The sequence below is a fragment of the Cuculus canorus genome, chromosome 13, assembly GCF_017976375.1.
Source record: "Cuculus canorus isolate bCucCan1 chromosome 13, bCucCan1.pri, whole genome shotgun sequence".
NCBI classification, from domain to species: Eukaryota; Metazoa; Chordata; class Aves; order Cuculiformes; family Cuculidae; genus Cuculus; species Cuculus canorus.
In genome coordinates this window covers 16729133-16753304 of record NC_071413.1, presented here as the reverse complement: position 1 = coordinate 16753304, position 24172 = coordinate 16729133, and the positions used below count along the sequence as shown (strand labels likewise).

General features: G+C 40.8%; 1 protein-coding gene across 11 annotated transcripts in view; it reads left to right on the top strand.

The window, feature by feature from the left end:
- Window positions 1–24172, top strand: part of WWOX (WW domain containing oxidoreductase) — a 547784-nt gene that overhangs the window by 305246 nt on the left and 218366 nt on the right. Inside the window, exon 9 of one of the 11 annotated variants that reach the window (XM_054078616.1) lies at window positions 17126–18629. The exons of the other annotated variants lie outside the window; for them this stretch is intronic. Within the exon in view, the coding sequence (XP_053934591.1) occupies window positions 17126–17197 (72 nt within the window). The 3' untranslated portion in view covers window positions 17198–18629. Of the gene's footprint in view, window positions 1–17125; window positions 18630–24172 lie in introns of those variants that run through there. 11 annotated transcript variants of the gene reach the window in all.

The window sequence follows — 24172 nt, the reverse complement described above, 5'->3', positions numbered from 1 at the left end:
TACGTTGCACTTTGCTTGTTCCTTAGTTTACTGTCGATGGGAAATAAATGTTATTGTGAACTAGACCGCACCATCCAAATTAGCATCCTTGGGAAGATGGAAAAGTGGACAGCTGCTATTGAAATGATTTGCTGCTCTGTACTTTACTCTCTGTGCTAAATGGTGTGCACGAGCGTCTGAAGTCCTGTTGACAATGCTCAGTGTGAGAGGTAGGAAAACTGGAAATAAGATGATGAAAAATTGAAATGCTTGGTCTGCCCTGACTATGACAATTTTGGAAGGTGTTTTATGTGATGATAGAATTGCAGAGGAGATCTCTCCTCACTAATACATGGTGCAAGAGACTCTTCTATTATCTGTGATGACATACACAACTCCGTAGTACATTATTCATTCCAGGCCCTTTTTGAAAAGGTCTTATGTCCTATATAAAACAGGCTATTATGTGATGCATACGCAAAAGAGGATGGATGTGACATTCCTCTCAAACTATACAAACCCTTTTATCTGGCACTACCAAATACATATTATGCATTATTTTTGCCAGTAAAAGAATTGGAATTTAAAATTTAAAGTACCCTAAGTGTATGGTTTCCTAAAAGATGCTGGTTTGCAAAATGTAAGAGATTGGATGGGAACGGATGGACTGCCACAATCTATTTGGAAAGATTTAGCAACAGTGTAAAATATTTTTTCTTCAATTAAGTTTTCATTTCTTTTCTTATTGTGTTTTTGAGTGCCTTTTATCGACACTTCTCTATTTGCTTCTCTATGCAGCAAAAGCTCTAGAGTAAATTCTCTTGCTGGCGATACAGTGCTCTCATTCATTTGCTTTTAACCATCACTTTCCTGAATATAATGCTTGTCAATAATACTGAATACGGCGGAGTTGAATCCTTTCCCAGTAAGTTAAATTAAACCATGTGATTTTTCTCTCCATGTATTATTGACTCCATACAATTCTTCCTTGTGCTTTTGTGCAACATTGAATGATGTGGTGCAAATGTTTCTCATCCTCTTAATATTGTTAATTTTTCTTCTTAAAAGGCATTTCAGTCTCTCATTGCCTCTGAATATGGGCAATACATTGTCTGGGAGTTCAAGAACTTCATTTTGCCTCTTTTTCTTTTTGAAAAGAACGACTAATAGGGCACGTCACTACAGTAGGCACAGGACAACCTTTCTGTTATACTGTACGTGTGGGTACCTAGACAAATTGCAGGGAGCTGGAAGGATGCTAGGGATCAGGGTTGTCCAACCTGCTCAGGACATGAATCCGAACCTTAGGGGAACCTGTTGTGTTGCACTGAATTTGAAATTCATTGTTTAAATGTTTTAGAAAATAGAAGTAACCACTGAAACTACACTTGAGAGCAGAAGTTATGCCATGGCCTCCGACTCACCTGCATACTTGTTAATCTCTTCTCTGGTGAATTTCTTTCTCGCAGCCATCTGGGAAGCAAATTCAGTGTTTTGGTGAACTGTGCAAAAATCTGGAGATGGGAGAGTGCAGCCTGTGCATCTTTGCTGTCTGACAAAAAAGACATCTAAATATTTTTTTCAATACATACATGAATACAATCTTCATGATAGGTAAAAATATTTTGGTAAAGGTACTGAGCGTGTTTTCTCTGATGATGTTAGAAGAGCAGAACATAGTAATGCTGGCATTGTATCAGATGTTCATGTGATTTGGAGGTGTTTAATTAAACCAAATGACAGCAAGCCAAACAAAGCCTTGCATTTTACATTGCTAACTTTTCTTCAGTGCTATTCGCTGCGTAAGTAGTGATGCATTGAAAAGTAGTGTGAGCGATCACAAAAACATAGTTCTTTACATGTACTTAATCATAAGAAAAAGCAAAAGATATTTGAAGTATGCATACACAGAATTTGTGTTGAAACAAAAGACTTGACTGGTGTAAGGCTGAGCTGTCAAACTGTAGATAAATTTTCAGATCATCCCAAATAAGGACCAATAATCGTTGATACTATGCCACCTGATCCACTGCTATTCTGTGTTGCTTCTTTTATGGGTTCTTTTCATATAATCATAGATTCGTTTGGTTGGAAGAGACCTTTGAGATCACTGAGTAAAACTGTAACTGTCCACTACTAAACCAGATCCGTGAGCACCTCATCCACCTGTCTTTTAAACCCCTACAGGAATGGGGACTCCACCACCTCCCTGGGCAGCCTCTGCCAGGGCCTGAGAACCCTTTCAGTGAAGAAGTTTTTCTTGATGTCTGAACCTGCCCTGGAGCAACTTGAAGCCTCTCATCCTCTCCTCCCATTTTCTGGGGCTTCTCCTTCAGACAGGATTTTAAAATCATACAGTACAGTTCTTCACCGCTCTACCCATAAAGCCCGATGTCCTTCATAACATGAACTCAACTACAGGCTGCCAGGGAAAAGAAAGAATTGTAGTTACAAATACAGAAGTTCTCTGTTGATAACTTTCTTGGGTTTAGAAGCCGTAGTAGTAGTTTTATTGCTTGTTTTGGGGAGAATAGAAGCACTGGATAAGCTTCCATCTGTAGTTCCTAAAGATTCGGTAAAGATGGAGCAATAGGATTCGCGGTGTGTAAGAGCGCTAGTAGGGAGCAAACCAAAAACCTGGTAAAACGTGAAGCAGAAAAACTAAGCAGCATAGAGCTTATGTAGAGGTTACTGAAAAACATTCAGTGATAAAAACTTCCTGGAGAGCCCTGTGGCAGCAGGTGAAATCCAGCAGGCTCAGACGTGGCAGGATGGCTACGGTAAAGGACAACCCTTCTTGTGCAGTGTATCAAACGGTCACTGAGGACACGGGAAGTTATCATTGATTCCTTATCAGGGCCATATCAATGCGAAGAACCTTTAACCCCTGGTTTTGCTGTGAGTTTAAGGTATTTAGCAAAGTATTAATCACTTCTCTGGAGCAGGATTTAGAAAGTCCAGCACTAAGTGGCTGCCAAAGGCAGTTACTGCGACACACTCTGCTCCCAGTCTGGCTGCACAGTTAATTGAGCTGCATTACATTGATTTCTGAGTGTTTATCTGTGTTGTCACGGTATTTGCATAAGTAATACAGATCTTTGTTAAAGGCTTAATGCAAATCGGACCAAATTCTTAGCCCCTCCTCTCTATATTTTCCCCCGAACGCGTTGCTCCTTCACTAATAAATTCAGAGGGCTGACAGTGTCTAAGTCTGCTGCTCCTTTGCCCTCAATTTCAGTGAGATGGGCCATTGAAAACTCATTACAAGCTGTTTAGACTCTGACTTTGACTTTTGCTCAGCAGTGAACAAAATTAACAGCTCTTGGAGGTAGCAAAAGAGGCACTGAGCCAAAAAAAAAAAAAAAAAAAGGGAAATGATGGGAAAAGACATTCAATATTATCTCTATTAGTCATGCAAACAAGCTTAAGTCCAAAGTACATGTGTTCTGCACAGGACTGTACTTGTGTAGCCTTTGTGGCTTTCATCTGTTCTCCCACCTTTTAATACCACGCAAAGAGGTTCACCTGCATAGCAAATATGCACCTTAGAATTTGCTTGCATGTCGAGCAACGAGCCTGAGTGTAGCAGAATTGCTTCATAAATTTAACTATCACTTTCAAATTTCTGTTTTTTTCTAATTTAGTGCTTGATAGTTTTTTATGTGATAATTTTAAAATGCTGTTTATAGCAAAAGTTACCTTGATAGGTAGATTTGAAGGGAAAAAAGTCTGTATAGATCTATCTATACATAAATCATTAATATGAAAATGGCTTTTAAAAAGAAGTCATTAATTTATACTCTAAACAAACCATTTGTCTTTTTTCCGATGGTAAAAATTAAATTCCTTTAGAATGTGAATGACAAAAGTATTTATTATGTACCTTATAATGGCAGCCCACTTTTTTTTTTTTTTAATTTCTATTGACAGAGGATTATTTTGTGTAACGAGTGTGGACTCTGGTGATAAACTTTAAGTCCCGATCATGTTAATTGCTAAACATTATGCACGTTATTCTAACAGCTGTAATACTTCCTCTTGATCTCATTTTGTTCTTTTTGTTTTCTGTTGTTCTTTTGTGAGAAATTGGATAAATAAGTTGGTAAACGTTTGAAATGGGTGCAGTAAAAGCTTTGGGACAGAAGTTGGGCAAACGGCTCATGAGGTAGAGCTCTGCTCGGCTGGCAGAAGAGAGCTCAGAGCTGAGGAGCAGCTGGGAGAGAGGGGTTATATACATCAGATACCAGTGAAAATTGATGGGCACTTTATGTACCAAGCTGAGGGTCTCTCCCATGCTACATTTGCTTTAAATGAGGTTGCTGTCTGTTCCCAGCGTTCTAGATTGTGGGACTGAAGTAAAACTTGGCCAAGCACTGTTTTTAGGGGCACTCAGAAAGTCAGCTCAGAGAGAGTTGGAATGTGAAACCCTCCAAGCTTCCAGTTTTGTTGTTCTGATCCTTAACCCACAGAAAGTCTGGCCTTCACATCAGATAAGGTTAAAAACAGATAAACCAATATTTTTTTGTGTTTATCAGTCATTATTTTGCTTAGTTCAGTGTCCTACTGCTGTATCCAGTGATAACTCACATACTTGAATTCCAGTGTAACCACAACTCATGGCTTCTGTTGTGCTGAATTGCTGCTGAATATCATTATAAATTTTTTTTTTATTAAATTGTAGTGATTACTTCATCGTTTTGGCCTTCCAGAAATGTACTCTGCATACTTGATCACTTGAACGGCAGCCTTTTGTTCTGAAAAGGCTCACAACTACCCTGACCCATTGCCTTGTACCTTACAGCTGTTAATGGATGTGATAAAAAGCTATAATTCGAAAAAAACAGGTATGGAAAAGGTTTCTGTGAAAGAGTTATTGTAACGTGAAGTCTAAACATTCAAATATTATCCCAGCTCCCCATGGCAGTATTTGTGCATACAGATAAAGTGTATGAATTATAGATCTCTTCTTCATTAGTTTGCTTGCTTTTCTTCTTCCAATGAGTCGCAAGGTGCCCAGAGCTGGTGAAGGTCAGGCAAGAAACAGATAAGCATCTTATACCACAATGTCAAAATACTTAAAAGTGTTTACAGTGCCCACTGACACACAATGAATTTAAGACTGGCGGACTGAAGAGGAAATAAAACTATTCCTATTCTTCTAAACCAGACCAGGGCCCTCGGTGGTTTATGGTTGTTTTAAGGTCCATTAATCCCTGAATCATGAGGCCGTGTAAAAAAATGACAGCTTTAACATTCAATCCCTGGGTTTATTTAAAATGTTTTTACTTCAACACTGTTTCTAATTAATAACAGTGACTATATGACCTGATTTAAATGTATCAAATACATAAGGATGTGGATTCACATCCGTCATAGGATGTTTTATCATTTACGACAGCAGTGTGCAGCCTGAATTGAATGGTGACAACTCTTCACAGGGAAGAGCTTATTCTAACAGAGAGAAAATCAGATATTGGACTTTAATGTTGTTTACCCTTTCCATTTATGGATTTATCTGGGGGTCTGGGTGGAGGGAATATGGTTTTGAAGCCAGATGACAGAGCAATTGTAGAATTGGGCATGTGTGTGCTCATACACCAATTCGCGCTTCTATGTTTGTGCCCAAGTTTTCATAGAATCATAGAAACACAGAATGGTTCATGTTGGAAGAGACCTTAAAGCCTGGCTTGGGCAGGGACACCTCCCACTGGATCCGGTTGCTCCAAGCCCCATCCCACTGGGCCTTGAACCCCTCCAGGGATGGGGCAGCCACCACTGCTCTGGGCAACCTGGGCCAGGGACTCCTCACCCTCACAGCAAAACATTTCTTCCTGAGATCTCATCTCAATCGCTTTCAGCTTAAAACAGTTCCTCCTTATCGTATCACTGTGCTCCCAGTTCCCTTTCTACCAGCATTTTCCTTTCGAGTCCACTGCTGATCCCTGAAATCTAAGTCCCTGGAAGAAAACACCTAGAAAAGCATTGTGTGAAATAGTACATTGAAAGCTAAATGGAATTGACTGATTTTACAGAACGTGGCAGATGCGTTCATGTAATGTAAACTGCAAATCTGATGGGAATGCTTCGAGTAAAACTTTAGCAAAAGGCAGGATACACGTTATCAGAATCCACTGGTTTCTCTTTGACCCATGGTCAGAATCAACAGAACAGTGTTGATAAAAGTTTCGGGTTTACCTATTCATCATTATTTCTCAGAAATCCCATTTTATGGGATACATTGGAAAAGGAGACATGCTCTGTGTAGTTCTCTCTCTCTCTACCAGTGTTCTCTGTCCAAACAGGTCTTCACAGGGGCAGATATGTAGTCTTAACTAGCAAATGTGTTTAAAATAATTGTTGGAGAGCTTCTAATTAGGCAGCCTTAAATTGGCAGGAGCAGAACTTACATTTGGCACTGAGTAGTTCATAGTTCAACTAAAAGATCTGGAGAAACCATTAAAAAGAAAAGGATAAAAAAAAAAAGAAGAAGAAAGCAGGGTAGAAGGCCTCTCATTTCTCAGGGTGACTTCATTGTGATGCAGATTCCTTTGGTTTCAAGAGGCTGTGTTAGGAGAGGCAACAAATCCCAAACCCCCAACAACAAGGGGTTCTGCTTTCTGAGAGAGGACAAACGTGAGCAGCCCAAATGAAGAGGCTGCAGAATATAATCCTGTGCTTGGGCACAATAAGGTTTTATGTAATGCTGAGAGCAGATAAAGTAATTTCCTAGTCATTTGCCTTTCAGAATCTTGAACCGATTTGGGGCTATAGTTGCTTTCCAAATAGTGTATAAATTTTCAGAGATGCCGAAGGCGCTTGTTGTCCTCAGCAATGACTATTTATCTCATGGCAGCTCATACCAAGGCTGTTGTTTGCAATGTCCTTTCCCCCACTATTTTTTTGCCTTATTTTTTACCCCTCTTGTCATTCAATGTCCCCAACAGGAACCTCTTAGTTGTTTGGAAAATGTAAAAGAAACTTCTATGTCAATGGAATAATTCAGTAGATTATAACTCTATTTGAAAACTGACAAGCAACACTGTTTTGGGTTTTTTAATCCTTTCTTTTAGGTCCTGAAATAAGCTGTTCAGAACTGCTTACCATGTCAGCGAACACCACCAATTACCAGAGGTATTGCTAAATTCCTCTTAACTGGTGACATCCTTTAGCTTCTATATTTAGGCACGTCAAAAAACCATCCTGAAAGAACAGCTCAGATACAAAAGTGACAAACAATGGATTTTTCAGTAAGGGTAGTTTCTCTTACATTACTGTCTTCTGGTGTAGTATGATTGAATTCCAGACAGTAATTTCTATACTCTCCTTATATTCTTGTCTGTTCTGTAAAAATGTGTTTCCTCTAATGAAATGACTTAGTCAGCCTTAGCCTTTACAAAGATGTTTGGTATTAAGATGTTATTTTTTCTTTGAGAAATGGGAATGAACAAAAAATGAGAGCAAGTGAGTCTTTGTGCTGTGAACGTCATCTTTGCCACTGGGATGCCACAAAGCTGGGAATTAAAGATTCTGCCTAGAAAAGAAATAGGTGGAAACAAATACAAAAGATAATTGTGTGTGTGTGTGTGTGAGTCTATATTTGATGAACTTTAAACCTATGAAATTTCCATGTGATATTTAGAATCTTTTTAATTAAAGAAGTTACTCTTTTCAATGTAATCAGTAAAAGAGTTTGTGGAGGCACCATAAATCTTGCTTGGAAAATACAAAAAACAAAGATATCAGTTAAAATGATTATTATACAAAGAATAAGGTAAGGTAAGTAATGATATGAAAGCCTGAACTACTTCTGGTGTTGAAATAGCAGCAGGTATTGTGCATTCCTGATGAGGTAGTAGCATGCTGTGCAGAACTGGCTCTGCTCTGAATGTGGGTATCGTTACCTGGCGGCTGAAGGGACCCACTCACTGGGAGCCTCGCTGCTGTGTATGTGGTCTCTTTCACCATCGAGAATGGTGCGACAAGGACAACGAAGCCAATGAAGGCTCTAGAGCACAAGTCTTATGAGGAGCAGCTGAGGGGACCTGGGGTTGTTCACCCTGGAGCAGAGGAAGCTGAGGGGAGACCACATAATTGTTTACAACTCCCTGAAAGGAGGGTATAGAAAGGTGGAATTGGTCTCTTGTCCCAAGGAGCAAGTGATAGCATGAGAGGAAAAGGCCTAAAGTTGTGCCGAGGAAGGTTTAGATTTGATATTAGGAGAGATTTCTGCACTAAAAGGGTGGAGAAGCCCTGGCAGAGGCTGCCCAGGGCAGTGGTGGAGTCTCCATCCCTGGAGGGGTTCAGAAACCACGTAGCTGTGGCACTTCGGGACATGGTTTAATAGGCACAGAGGGGTTGAGCTGATGGTTGCACTGGATGAGCTTAGAGGTCTTTTCCAGCCTTTATGATTCTATGAACATCTATATCGTGTGGGCCTGAATGAGGCCCTGGCACAGTTTCCCTCCAACAGACATATACTGTAAGCTGAGGGAAGAAGAGTGTGCGATGGAAGTGGCGTTTCTCTGCAGAGCACCTGACAGGGCTTTACAACTTATTTTCAGCGAGTGTTACATGGATACTTTTGTCTCTGGGAAGTGACAGTGCCTGGTAAGGGAGGACATGGCAAAGCAGATTAGCTTTTCTAGCAGGAGTAATGCAGTTATGACATTCTCTTGGACACTTTTCGTAGTATGCAGGAAAACCTGAGTCCATTTTTTTTAAGATAAATTACAGCACAAGAACAAAAAAAGACAAGTACTCTGTCATCTTGGCATAATGCTAGGGATTTGTGACTATCCAAGCGTGCTGCCTATACTGTGCTGTACATTTACACGAAGAAGAAATATTGCTGGTCTCTACTGCTGCGCCATGTTCAGAATACCAGAGTTAATGTAGTGTCCATTAAAGCGCCTTTATTTTCCATGGCTTTGTAACTCCACTAAAAAGTCTTTGTAAGCTTTAACAGGGGAGCAGATCAGCCCGAAAAAGTTATTTTGTACAATCTTTGAAATGAAGTGTCATCTTAAGTACAAAATCTTTTATTTGTATAAATATTAGCGTGCGTGTTTTGCTGATTCTTGCACACCTATATTAACTTCTTGTTAATGGTGGGAGGAAAACAGACCTGGAATCTGAAGGCTGTTGTGCTTCATAGACCTTGCCCGTATGACACAGTTTTCTCTCTTTCCACGTGCGTGTGGCATTTACTTAGAAGCCAACTGTGTATTGTTCTCCAGGCACTGAAAAGTTCTCGCAAGTATCATAACTTCAGACAGGGCTATCTTGATTCATTTTTTATCTTTTCACTTCCAAGAGTTATAGCTCATTCAGGAGAAGCGCTGCGGGCATGTGAGCGCTCCTGCTTGTGAAAACTGCCTCAGTCTCCTTGCTGTTGAAACTTGGGGTCAATTTACTGACGTCAAATGTTCCAGCTTCCCCGATTTCACCAAGACCTCGCAATCTCACAGGAATATTGAACTTGGACTGTGATTGGAGTGGAAAAGGGGGGATTTACATCTGTCCCCGATTTCTGCAGCTTTGCTGTCAGATCTCTACAAGACTGCTGCTATTTTATGTTGGGATAATTTCCCCTAAGGCTTAAGTCAACAGCAGATTGTTTAGTTTTTCCCATTCCCAGGGCTTCCATTCCTTCCTGTTTTGCCCTTTTTCCCTTCACTTTTAAGCAAGAGACACACCTCCTGCTTTTGTCCCATTTTTCACCTCCAGGAGGTGGTAATTCTATTGCTCAAATGGATTCCTGCTGGTTGCCAACACAACCATGTAATTCTGAGGGGAGAAAAATGCCTTATCTGCAGTTTTGATTTAAAGCAATTTCTTGAAAACATAATAAAGTTTCTCACCAATGGCATTAAAGTTAATAATCCTTAATGTTGAAAAGTGGTGGTTAAGAGAAATGAACAAGCACTTGAAGGTTGCACTCTTTTATTTTAGCAGACAGGACTCACTTGGGTTTGATTACAGCCATACCTGGAGCTGGCACGGAGGAGGCAGATGGAGAGGAGAGTTTGTGGGCCAGCCTTGGTACCCTGCAGGATTGCATCCCATCAGCTTGGATGAAGGCAAAGTGGTGCCCAGGAAACTCCTGCTAGGACTTTTGGTCCTAGGAAGAGTTAGCACTAAGGTCTCTTCTCCCAAGTGACAGGCAATGGGATGAGAGTGGCCTCAAGTTGCACCAGGGCAGGTTCAGATTAGATATTAGGAAAAATTTCTTCCCTGAAAGGGTTATCAAGCACTGGCATGGCTGCCCAGAGAGGTGATGGAGTCACCATTCCTGAACAGGTTTAAAAGACAGACAGATGAAGTGTTGATATGATTTAGTAGTGGACAGGTATGGTTTGGATTGATGATCTCAAAGGTCTTTCCCAACCTAGTCTATGATTCTAGGAATGAGAGGAAGAAGAGAACTCCCTGCCTTCTTTCTCCTCCTGCATTAATTAGTAGTGCTAAACACCAAGAGCTGCCACTTCCATGAAGTGCAGGAGCTTTCTCGGCTACTTTGGACACAACCGGACACTTCTGGGCTTTGCTTAGTTAATGTTACCATCTTATTTTTGTTCTGCATGTGACTTATGCATATGACCCAGGTTCAATCACTAGAAAGCACCTCCTCCTTGCCCTTGGCAAGTGGTGAAGGAACACATCATTTGACTAAGGGGAGGGTATTTTGTTCCTCAATATTCTTTATGCAGGAGTGTCTCAATTTATTTTAAAGGTGTATTTTCTTTAGCTTTCGTTATTTTCCCTAATAATGAAATATTGCTTTCATTTACTGATATTAATTTTAATGTTGGTTTCTTTTACTTTGAAGGTTTCCATGTTTTATATATATATATGTGCTTCAAATTCCTGTTTAAATATCTTCCTTCTAAGCTACGTGAACTTGGGTCCTATAAGATCACACTTTTTAGTTTATGAATCAGCTTCTCTGCTTTTCTTAATATCTTTTCAAGTTCTATATTAATATCATTTTATAAGGTGGTGACACAATATTCTGGCTGGGCTTTGCTAGGGAAGTAAATAATCCTGATCTAACTTCACTGAACGTGCATTCCCGTTCTAAGCAACTTGGGTATAAGCATGTAAAACAGAAGAGATGTGCTGGCTAACACTGTTTTTCCCTGTCACTTCATCCTTTTTGTTAAACAATCAGTTTACCATTATCCCAAGGTCTTTTTTGAATTCCTTCTGCTCTCAATCAATCAGATTTATCTGATATTTGTTTACTTTGAGCCGATGTGTAGTACTTTACATGTGTCAACATTGATTTTGTGTGTCATGCGTCAGCCAGCTTAGGCAGGCAGCCCAAACCCTAGCTGTTGGGTTTGGGTTGGCTTTGGTTTGGTTGTTGCCTTTTTGTTTTTAACCTCCTCCCTGTTTCACCCTTGCTGCTGTGCAATGTCAGCAGGCGCAGCTAGTTTACAGCTGCTTTTTTTTGACTAGGTCATTTGTCTAGATTAGATACTGCAGAGGTCCTTGGGGAACAGCACTTGCTTAGGACCCCATAAGGACTGTTTGTTTGATCTGTGTGCGTGTGTGTGTGCACCCCAAACTGGACCTCTGTTCTGAAGCTCCTGAACCCAAAAGACTAGTTTAGTTGAATGCTAACCTGCTGTCATCACTGATACAAGAAGCTTTAGGCTTAATGCCCACAGGTTAAAAGGTTTGCCTGATATGTTTGGTCAAGACAAAAGTACTGATTTTGGGAAGAAATTCAGTGCTATATTTAAGGAATATGCATTTGCACTAATAACCTTGAACACTGCACCGCTGTGAGTTGCCACTACTCTGAACAACGTGTTTGGAGTAGCAAGCTCCTTTGGGAACGTGTCTGCAGGTGTGTGGATAGCGCTGGGTGCATGTGTCTCTGCAGAAATATATCTGCCCAGACCATTTCACAGCCAATTTCTAGTGAGACAAAGCTCCATCACTTGAGACTTCAGCTATTCGGAGAAAATCCTGTCTTCGTTTGTAAAGCAGTCATTTTTGGCAGTAACCTCCCAGTCGGTCAGGCAGACTTGGTGGGGTCTCGTGTCTCTTAAATTCTTCCCAGTTGCTGTACCAGATTAGTACTGTATTAACTCTCCTACAGGCTGTCTGTTAGGAGAATAAAGATTATTTTAGATGTTACACATTAAGGTTTAACTTGACAGATTTAACAGCTATTTATCTCTAGGGAAAGGGGTCTTTCTAACTTTTTGAGTTAGCAAATGCTCCCCACTGATATCCATTGCTCTTGTACATGTGTGCCAGGCCCCCTGGAAGTAATTAGCAGCAGGATAAATACCTGGAAGATTATAAGGTTTACATTTTATTAAACATTTTTGAATTTCAATACCTTCCTTGTCATGAAAGCACTTCTGATAGTCTGCATACATCCTCTAGTAATGACACAAATCATATTACTCTCAGGCATTTGTCAGCGTTCGTACCATTTTTCCCCTGCAAAATATATTCCCCTGTGATGTATTTTAAAAGTAATAATCTGGACGATGCAGCAGGACTTAACACAGCAGAGATAAGATGAGGCAAAATTGGTGAACAATTAATGCAAAAGGCTTTATTTAGTTCTTCAGTTATATAAAAAAAGTATTTATTTGTTGCTATCTACTTTACATAAAGTGCAGCTAATTAAACTGTAACTTAGTCTAACAAGTGATGCTGCCAGTGAAGAGGCAGATGGTCTTCAGTGTCTTATGACTGACAGTAACCACATTGGTCATCTTGAACTATTTTAAATAGAAATAAGCATTTCTGTGAATTTGCCCATCACATTATTCTTTCAGGTTTCTCTGTGGAGCGTCCTTGGGTTGCCAAACTGTCTGGCAGGTCCCTGTTGGGATGACTCTTGGAGCCAAGTGGGCTTTCCTGCAGGTGTTTGAATGGACTGGTGCAAGTGAGGGTGCATGAAGGGGGTATTTTACTATCACATAGTGTCCTATGAGAAACAGAGCAAAGCAAACCATGCAAAATTGTAGTTTGCATCATAATAGTGTGCACAAAGGTGTGAGAATCCCCAAAGTCTGCATTCGGAGTTTCTACATTGTTTTGGGAAAACAAAAGCAGCCTGTACCTCTCAGGAGGACTTTTTCTCATATCGTGCTTTTCTTGACAGAGAACACCAAACACAACACTGGATACAGTCTTGTGGAACAGAAGTAAACAGCTGTATGATAAACCCCCTGCTGGGATCTGTGTGGGCTTTGTGACCTGTACATCCCATAGTACTTTCATGGACTGCTTTCTGGGATAGTCAGAATCATAGAATCACAGAATGGTTTTGTTGGAAGGGATCTTAAAGCCCATCCAGTTCCACCCTCTGCCATGGGCAGGGACACCTCCCACTGGATCAGGGGCTCCAAGCCCCATCCAACCTGGCCTTGAACCCCTCCAGGGATGGGGCAGCCACCACTGCTCTGGGACACCTGAGCCAGGGCCTCCCCACCCTCACAGGAAAACTTTTCTTCCTCAGATCTCATCTCAATCTCCCCTCTTCCAGCTGAATACCGTTCTCCCTAATTTTCTCAGGCAATCAGTGTTGATTCTATTTAACAACTTGTTAATTTAATTTTATTCTATCTTACATTATTTTATTCATTATTCTCGTAGCTTAGAAGCAAGATTCGGTAAAACGGAGCCACACGTTCTTCTCTTGGATCTTTGTCTTCTCCTGCCAGAAAAGTAGTTCAGGTTTTATCAAACAAGGCAGAAAATTGTATGCTATCTCAGGAATGTGACTATTTGCAATTCTCCTTGAGATATGCCATGCACTGAGCTATGTTGCCTTAGTAGAGGAAAGGTCTGCTGTTAATGACTGTATTAATGTTATCATATAATTTTTATTGAGTGTATCTCTTGTCAGACAGTGCGAATGTATGTTATGTTTGGTCAGTGCATAATATTCCTGGTGGAGGGAGGATATCTGCAGTCCTTTATAAAAAGAATGTATTGTGTCTGAAATGTGAAGTCAGTGTTTTGATGTTACCGATGGCCTGCGAAACACGAAACGTGCCATCCTTTTCTAGGGCTGTGTAACAGCAGTGCGAGTTCTGCGTCTACTTGATTTTCCCACTTAGACCAACCCAATACAGTGATCGGGAGACATTCCGTTAAATGCAGTATCAAAATGACTGTGTTCCAACTATTTTTGGTCATCAGAGAGCAAAACACTTACAACGTGATTAGTGACAGCAAATACAAAGGAGATGCTGAAGCACACGTTTTTATAGGAGAGCTTAATATTTCCCTAACACTGAAATCTGGTCTTTTCTTGCACAAATCCTGAAAATATATATAGAATTATATATATGTGTAGAAAATTTTGCATGCTTAATACAAGTATGTTTTGCCTTAATGTATACAACAGTTCCTGTCTCTGTATAACATAGTTTTCCCTGCCAGTTTGCTTTAACTGTGCAGCGTTTTGATAGTTCATGTGTTCCAGTCAGTGAGAAGGATGCTTTCCAGCAGCATTTGGGGGTAGATCCATGGCAGGGGTGAGGAAGCTGAAAATAAGAACTTTACAAAGAAAGGCATTAGTGTTGCCATGTTCAAAATAACAACAGAAAAGTGTGAGCAACAGGGAGAGTTTTAAAAAGATTTTCACCTTGAAAGTTTTTGGGGGGTTTGATTTGGTTTGTTTCTTGTATGCAGCACAGAAGTGTATTTAAAAATAGAAAAGGATACCCTGTGATTGAAAGCTGCGGGGAATGTGTTAATATTTACAACAGTTGCAACCGTGTTTTAGTAAAACCATTACAAACTACTGTGTGGAATAGGATACCCCGTTATGTCACTGATAAAAGTGAAACAATTGAATATGACCCAAGGGTGGATTATTGCCACCAAGCGATGTAGCAGAATGTGTATTACAGTTAGCGTAATTGCACAGCTAACTGATTTCCTTCTCTTTAAATTAAAATTGCAGTATGAAACTACATTATCTAATTTTGCTTACCAAGGCATTTAGGAACTGTTTGCAAAGTAGAGCAGGCTTGACGTAATGTGAAGAAATGGGGGGAAAAAAGCACTTCTCATATAAATTATTTTCTACGAGCAACTAAAAATCGTGGACAGAAAAATTCTGGCAAACTAGAACCAACTTTGCACACGAAATGAATAAACATTAATTGTTCCACAACCCAAACACAATTAAATGAAACTGCGAGAGTCAAATTGGTTACAATTTACTCAACATTTAATGAAACTAAAGAAGAAAAGAAATGATGTAAAAATGCTTTCTTCAGATTCATTGCTTTTGTTTGAGATAATTTTGTTTCAGTCTGGATAGAGGAAAACACAAGGGAAAACAGATTCAAAGCTGTGTGCTGTGTGCAGAAGGTCTGCTATTAAGATACTAGCAAGTCAAAACTCATTATTCTTATTACTATATTTTGAATTATTATTTTTTTTATTTCCTAGTGTGTTTCTCTTCCCCAAAAATATTTGTGTATTTTAAAAGCCAGCGTCATCTTAAAATACCAACTACCACCAAACTGAAAAGCTACCAGGATATTTTGGCTCTATTCTCCAAGTTGGGAAACACATAAGACACAAAACAAAATAGATCCAGAACTTGGCTGAACTTTGGTTGAATTTCACCAATGAAACCTTGCAAGCTGCAGCCAACTTGGCTATTAAAAAGAGCCCTTGAGCCAGCACTAATTATGTCAACAAGTAGTTAGAGCTCAGTCCTCACAGAGTCCAGAGCTTTTATGGGATGGGAGGATGAATGTCATGTATGTAGGGAGCCGAGCAGCTGCTTCGTTTGCTGTTCCTCCATTTAAGGGTGTGCTAACCTTGCAACAACCTAGTGACATCATCATTTTTCACCTTATTCCTTTCTCATGGGGTATGTCTTCACAATAAGCCTGGGGTGAAAAGGTTTCCTCGGCAGGCAGACAGCCTGCATGACAAATGTGCTGAGGAGTCAAGGAAAATTTTAACCTGCCCTACCTAGCTGGAGTCAGTTCTTGCACCTAGGAGCAAAGTGATAAATGGTTTTCTTCCAAAACAGGGAGGGGTGCAAGGGAGAAGGCAGGGAAGAAGAAAAAGTAGGATACACTGCATATGATATTGTGCTGAGTAGATCTGCATACCTGTTTTTCTTTTCCCCTCGGGTAAACAAGCAGTGTGCCCGACTCCTCACATCTTGATCATGGTGTTCATACACGGGTTGCCTTGGTTTGAAACATCTGTGCGGTATTTCTGTGTTACACAGACCTGTGTTAACCCTCCTTGGCAATGCCGGGGAGGTGCTCTTTCTGCTGTACTTTTTTAGTATTTTTTACTCCATGTGTGTTGTGTCCTAATCATTTAGAAAACATTTCACACAGAACTAATAAGGCATAGTAATTTTGTGAAGATTCCCTCAGACTCTGGCATAATGCCCAATTTTCTACAGATGATTCCAAATTCCCCAATGTACATCACAACCTACTCCATTGCGTCCTCGACTAAATTCAGGTGTGAGTAAGGCTCACGAGGCTGTACAATTGCTCACCCTCAAAACACTTGGCTTAAGAAGACCAATTTTAAAATATGGTCTAAAAATTAACTTAGTGGGCAGTGTAGACATAGCTTTATCATTTCTGTAGCCACTTTTAATTATGAACTAAGTAAGAATGGGATCCAAGTGTTTATAAAGCATTTTTCCATAGCAAACTCAGGGATGACATGCAGGTGGCAAAGCGGTGAAGGACAAAACCTTTGTCATGTGCGGTTCTGCGGTGGCAACGTCCGGCTAGACCTCCACCCCAAAACCAGGTTTGCTGGTGGGGGATGTATTTGAGTCTGTCCTATGAAAGTGGGAGCAATCTCTTCAACGGGAAGGGCTGTGTGATTGTGTGGCTGACCGCCTGCCTCACCTGCTCCCCAGAACACAGATTCATGGAATGGTTTGGGTTGGAAGGGACCTCAAAGCCCATCCAATTCCACTACCTGCCATGGGCAGGGACACCTCCCACTGGGTCAGGTTGCTCCAAGCCTCATCCAACCTGGCCTGGAACACCTCCAGGAATGGGGCAGCCACCACTGCTCTGGGCAACCTGGACTGGAGCCTCCCCACCTTCACAGGAAAACATTCCTTCCTAACATCTTGTCTAAATCTCTCTCTTGTCTCTCTTGTCAGCTCTTTGTCATGATGGGAACGAGCACCTTGGCAGTCATGACTGATGTGCTCATCCTGCACCCAGGCCAGTGAAATAACTCCTGCGTAATCTCAGCACCGCGATTTCGTGAAGCAGGAGAGCTGGTGTAATAAGCAGGGTCATTTAAACATGAAAAAGAGCGGATGAATGGAACGGATTTTGGATTAGGCTGTCAGGATGATCTTCAAGATGGGGCGGTAACATGAAGGTCTGCTGACCCGACCTGGTGCAAAGCTCTGCCCTTCGTTGCTCTTGGTGTTTCTGTCATTTGTAAAGTTCTGTGGACGTGGTGATAGACAAAGTGTGTGCATGGGTGTTGTACCTACATAGAGTCTCTGTACAACCTGCACTGCAAAACCTACCAGCGATTGAGCTGAAGAAAGATCTCCAGCACTGTGTAATTTGTTGTGCGCTGCAGAGTAGGCTTTTCAGATATTTTAATTGTCACATTAAGATTTTAGCTGTAAAACCATCGTGATTGAACAAACAGGCTTTTAGCTAATTGAAGTTAGAATAAAAGTGAGCATTTCAAAGCTGTGTGGTGGGAATGGCTCATAAATGAAGCATTTTTCCCCTTAGGGATATAATCAGGATGCAGAAAAATCCCTGTAGGAAAGATATTCATATATTAGAAAAAAAATTGCTAAACAGAAGCATCATATTGCCAGATATTAAGCTGGAGGTATGCTAAAAGAACCCTGGCCTTGTTTGTAAAGTTGTGAATAAATCTGTTAAAAATAATTGAATTTATATTTAACTTGAAAAACAGGGTGAGATCTTTTATTCTGCACTTATAAGTTTGAATACACTTTCGGTTGCTCTTAGTTATCTCAAATTAAATCTTAAATTGAGCTTGTGGTTCCGTGAATTAATACTCTGGCCTTTCAGCTCTTTTGCTGAGGTCATTCAAATCTAATGGTAGAAATGGTCACAGGGTCAAGTCCTGGTATGTAGAGTATAGAAATGGTTTAATGATGCCAGCAGATGTTTGCATTCTGCATGTTGGAGCCGTAATGCACTGGTGGGCTCTGTGAAGGCACTCGATTATCACATTATTATATCTTCATTCCATCTGAATTGTGAGGTAGGGAATAAGAATGCATTAAAATAAGGTGAAGGTTCTGCCTTAAACCAACAAAAATAAGCTAAATCAGAGTTAATTTTCTACCGACGCCCTTCTTAGCTGTCCCTATTGTGCTTAGTCATTGTCAGGGTCCTGGGAGGTTGCATAAACTTAAATAAACAGGCTGCACTTGGCACGAAAAATTGAGGCACATAAGAATGACTCTGAAATGCTTTGAGTTTACCTGTTATAAGCCAGAACTTAAGTATTATGTTTACAGACTTTATATCTAGTTCTCTACTAATGTCATAATTCTGAAAAAGGCTGAAAATATCCATGAATATGAAAATGTTAATAATAACCATGGAGCCGATAAAGAACTGTAAGTGCCAGGCAGGGTCTGTCATAGGGGCTGCACGCTGCTAATGTAAATAAGTGCGGGGTTTGTGTAAAGATGTTATGAGAACAAGACCTGCATTACACGGTAGCCAGGCTTAATCATTTCTTGATTATAAAGACATTAAAAAATCAAGTAAACATACAGAATTGTAAACTGCACTGGAAATAAAAAGCTTTTAAACACAGAGTTGCATTCTTATTGCCTTTTTATGTTTTTTTTTTTTTTTTTTTTTTTGCTTAAATTTGACCTCTATTCCACCTCCTCCTAAAACACATCATTCTGAAAGGGCTTGTGTTTTTCCGCTCAGAAACACAACATAGCCAGCATCGCTAACCAGAGGGGATCCCAGGACGACTACATTCCCAGAGTCTGGTTTTGATGACATTTTGCAAAACCACATTCCTAGGCTAAAATTCATACATGAACTTTCATCCTTTCCTTTGTAGCAGTTTGAAAAATCATTTTATACTACTTTTAAAAGCAAATAAATGAAACACGCTGAAAACGCTGACAAGCCTTTTGTTTAGCCATTCAGTGTAATGCCAGGATGGGATATTTACTGCTGTTGCCAGTTTTATTTGTCGTCTTTCCTAGTTCATCACTGCCATCTCTCTCCTTGGTCTATACAGATAATTATAGCCAGTGTGATGATGGTTATCAAGGATATAGCAGTAACACTTTCTCACCAATGTACAGTGATTTGAAGCTACTGCATCATAACTTTATCCTGTAATAATGTGTTTAGTGGACTGGAAGGGCATGAATATGTGACACTGTGTAGCGGTAAAGCACAATAACTTCTGAAGTCAATGAGGGCTCAGTATCATGTCAGATGGGACACGCGGGCTGTATGAGGTGTATTTCAAAGGCTACTTCCAAACTCTATTCTCTCCCTGAAGGTCTGCACACATCAGTGTTACCTGTGCTTGCTGTAGAGGACACAGTGTCTCCGCTGGCTGTTTGCTGTGTTTGGAGCTAACAGAGCGTAGGAAAGGGGAATGAGCAGCCATCCTCTGGGTCTTCCATCACTATCGTTGCAAATAAATAAATAACCTAAATCCTGATTCCAACGCCAAAAGCTACCTTCAGGTTCACCTCTGCAGTCTTGTTGAAAACAATGTATGAACTAGCAGAGCGCCCTGTGTTGACTTTTAATTCCCCGGTGCATTTGCTGTGCTGCCATTTTTGCTTGTGCATGTGTCTGTGGAACGGGAGGGGAAGAGGGAGCATCCTTTTCCCTCTGAAAGTCATTGATGAAACTTGTAGGAGATGTAGTACAGTGAAAGTACCAAAAGATCACTCGGAATGAAGCTGCACTTGAGCCTGCTGTATTGTTATGCAGCACGTTAGTGTAGGAGGCTGTGGTGAAGTGTGATAAATTCGGTTCTTCTCCACTGTATTATCACTTTGTTGCTTAAGTGGTCTGTTGAAAAAAGGCGACAGCAGTACATTTAAGTCCATCAACAGCACAGGTTTTTTTTCAAATGTGAAATCTTGTTCCCATTTGTTAGCCTTTAGATGTATTTTGACAATCAAGAGATATTGTGCAGGTGGTCGAAGTAATTTTGGTGTATTTGGGTTTTTTTCCCAATGCATGCTGATTAATCCTAGGTTCGTATATCACAGCAAATTGGAAAATACAGCCTACTTGGATGATGAACGTGTTTTGAAAGGTTTAAAGATTTGCTGGCTGTAACATCAGTGTCCTTGAAGGAAGTGGACAGACTAAACCCAGGATTGCAAGTACAACCCTCCCTCCCTCTTGGTTGCGTGCTCCCTGGCTGCCCCATGTCCTCCTGGAGGGCTGAACCCCGCCATACTCTGCAGGCTGAGGCAGGAGTGCTGGCTCAGACCAAGCCTACACTAACCCACAAGATTGACATGAATTAGAGAATCTTCTATGCGAGCGTTTCTGTTGGCAGACTTGGGAGGTCAGCTGCTGGCGATGATGGGAAAAGGCAGTGATGAGTGACTGGAGGACAGCATTGTGCATGAGAAGTACCAGATGGCAACCTTAGTCTCTGTGCAGATAAAAATATCTACCTACAGCCTCATCAGGAAGCTCTTCCAGCCCTGCGGATATGATTCAAGTGAAGCGCAAGGATGCCCAAAGGTCCAAAGTAATATTAAGCAGGAGTTAAATTTGCATTCAATTCACCTGTGGACTTGGTTGTCAATTTTTCCTTTTTTTGGGCAGGGAAATGCATCGGTGCCCACAGTTTTGTTGGCCTTATATCATTGCCCTGAGATTGTAAATGAAAGTTTCTCTTCCCCAGCCCGCCAAGTGCAGAGGAATCTAAACTCAAGCAGTGTTCTGGTCATTATGTACAAGAAGAAGAGAGAACTGAAACAAAGAGGCATCGTGTTGAGCAGTCCAGTTTTCAGCTGCAGCCAGATAAATTGCAAAGAAAAGGATATATATGCATTGTCAGAAAGTGGATTATTCTCTTCTTTCTCTTTAAATACCGTAGTGGCTCTTCCTCCTTCCACCAGGAGACCTGCAAGGTCGCCAAATTAAACCTTTATACAATCCAAAAATTGAATCTCAGTACATCCATTTTCCTAACACAATTTCTGCAATCCCTCTCGGTGCTGACAGTTTTGGTCACACATCTCTATTGTGCTGTTCAGTTTTATTTGACAGTGCTGGATGGCATCAGCGTGTATTGGAGGTAACATCTGAGCTGTGGCAGATCTCTTGGGACTGCTGTACTACTTTACCTCCTTGCCATCATAAATGGGTGTTTCTGTCATTCCGTAAGATTTCCTCCTGGGTTAGGCATCTTTCTTTAATTATTAATCAAAAGCAGTGTAACAATCATTGCAAACAAATGTATCGCTGTACTGAAGCAAGTATGTTAGATGGGATGTTAGTAATATTAGTGGAACAAGGTTTGGATGTAAAGGTTGTGATCTTGTCTTTTTCACATCTGCTTGATACATAAATTATTATGGCAGTCTGAGTAGTGCATTTCCCTGCTGCAAAAAGAGAAAAATAAATGCAGTAAGCTAGTTTTTTTCTGCAGCGTTCAAACTGAACAAAGGCCAAGTGGCTTATGTAAAGCCATTCCTGAAATCTGTGACAGAGCTGGGACAAAAATGTCCCAAGTTTGAATGTAACCATATGCTTACCATAGGGAAAAAAAGAGTGCACGGCTGTAGATATGCAAAATCCCATTGCTTTCTGTTTGAGTTGGGACTAGTTCATGAACTTCTATTGTCCTTAGTTTCACATGTGGTCTATAGCCATGGTCATGCTTTCAAAAGGAAATCTACGTTTCCTCTATGAGGCTGGGCTGAGAGAGCTGGGATTGTTCAGCTTGGAGAAGAGAAGGCTCTGGGGAGACCTTAGAGCAGCTTCCAGTGCTGAAATGGGCTCCAGGAAAGCTGGGGAGGGGCTCTTGTGTGCAGGGACAGGATGAGGGGGAACATTTTGTAGCTGAAAGAGTGGAGATTGAGATGAGATGTTAGGAAGAAATGTTTTGTTTGGGGAGGCCCTGGTCCAGGTTGCCCAGAGCAGTGGTGGCTGCCCCATCCCTGCCCCAGGACAGATTGGATGGGGCTTGGAGCAATGGGATCCAGTGGGAGGTGTCCCTGCCTGTGGCAGGGGGGGTTGTTTAAGGTCCTTTCCAACCCAAACCATTCTGTGATTCTACGATTCTACATTTGAGACCTGTTTTTTTCTAGGCACAAGTCTTTGTGTCCCTGTTCAGTTGCCAGATTGCAGGCACTCGCACAGCTCTCGCTTGAGACGTGGGATCTTTGAGCAGTACCTGGGAAGTGTCTGCTCTAAATTAAGTACCTCCTGCTACAGCTCAGTTTAAAGGAAAACCTTCAAACTGCTGTAGTGGGCATGGAACCGCTTTGTGTTTTCCCCTGCAGAGCGGAGGATAGAGGCACGGGCAGTGCTTTGTGTGCGAGGGAGCGCTGTGCCGGGCTGGGGCACACACACATCACACCAGCAAAGCTCTCTGGCTATGTCCCCATGAGCACACAGAGACATCCTGGAGAGTGCGGGGCTGTGCAAGGCACTGCGGGGGCTGCCCATTCCACCTCCTCCCACGCATGGACTACCTTACACACTCAGCCAGTCCTGGAGGGGATGATGGGCTTTCATCACTGAAGACTACTGCTCAGTGTCTTCTAAATAAAATATCAACGTAAAGGGTGCACATTTTCACAGAAACAAAGCGATGAGTGCATTTGGTTCCTGTTCCCAGCATTAGTGTAATCTCGGTACAGAGTACAGAGGACAACACTGAGGCTCTACCTAATAACATCCACACGATCTGATCTGATCTGCTTGTGTCTTTGAGGCATTAATTTATTACTAAATTTAATATACTTTTCTTTGCTAGAACTCTTATTAGGTGTTGAAGACATTGCTGTTTTAGATATCGGACCAAGGATATTTTCTGACTCCTGCGAATCAGCCATTCTGTTGAAGATATTTATTAAGCTCAAATAAATTATCCATATTTCACTGTGTGCAGTGGGTTTGGTATATTGCATCATAGTGTTTAATCTTTTTCTCCTTTAATTTCTTACACCAGTCAGGACTGTAGTAAAGCCAGGGTGTCTATTTTAACGCAAACATAACAGTATCAAAACTACCTAAAAGAATCGGCTGGCATATATGATCGTTAGTTTTCATTGTATTCACTCAAATTGTCACTAATGTTCTATCTCCTTCAACAAGCCTCTTGCTGTTATAAAAATATGAATATCTGCATTTATTCCAAGATGATTTGTGCAGCTCGTAGTTACCCTCTTAGAGGCCAGGGATTAATAACGTACTCATTCTCCTGGTAGCCTCGTGTCTGCTTTATAGGAGCAGAGGGCAAACTTCCCAGAGCAGCTGGAAACTGCTGGATATGCTGCTCTTAATGAAACTTCTTCCTTAGACTGATTTGAGAAGTGCATCCTGAGGTACTGGAATGATTGCAAATTCTGACTTTCTATTCCCTGGAAAAAAAGTGAACTCTGCTGCTTTAATGAAAATATTTTAATTTATCTGATTTGAGAATGTTTTCTTAACGCTTTATGGTCACGAGGAAGGGGTCACGGTTCTTGTTTTGCATCTCTTTCACAGTGAAAGAGATACAGGATTCTGCCTTTCTGCTTCTAAAAATCTGTGCCACCACCATGGCTCCCTCTCTTTTTCTGGAGGTTAACCTCTGGAGAGCACAGTAAGGTGAATCGGGTGAAGTTTAATGTTTAGGAAACTGGGCACTACTAAAAAGACATATAAACAAATAGGAAATGGTATTCGCTTTTAAGCTTATCCCAACTAAATTTTCTTGATTTTATCTTAATATAAGTAAGATGAACTTAGGGGATAGTCGTGTGGGAATTACAGCAATTTCTGTGTAATTTGAGGATATCTGTAAAAGAATGCATGTAATAAACTCATTTAAAATCATTAGCTAGATGTGTTTCTAATATGCATTCTATATAATGTCCTTAAATGTTGTTCCAGGAGGATTTTTAAACAACAAAATAAATTAATAATTGAATGTTTGAATATTTTATTGATTATTAAAACCTACAAAACCTTCCAGTAGT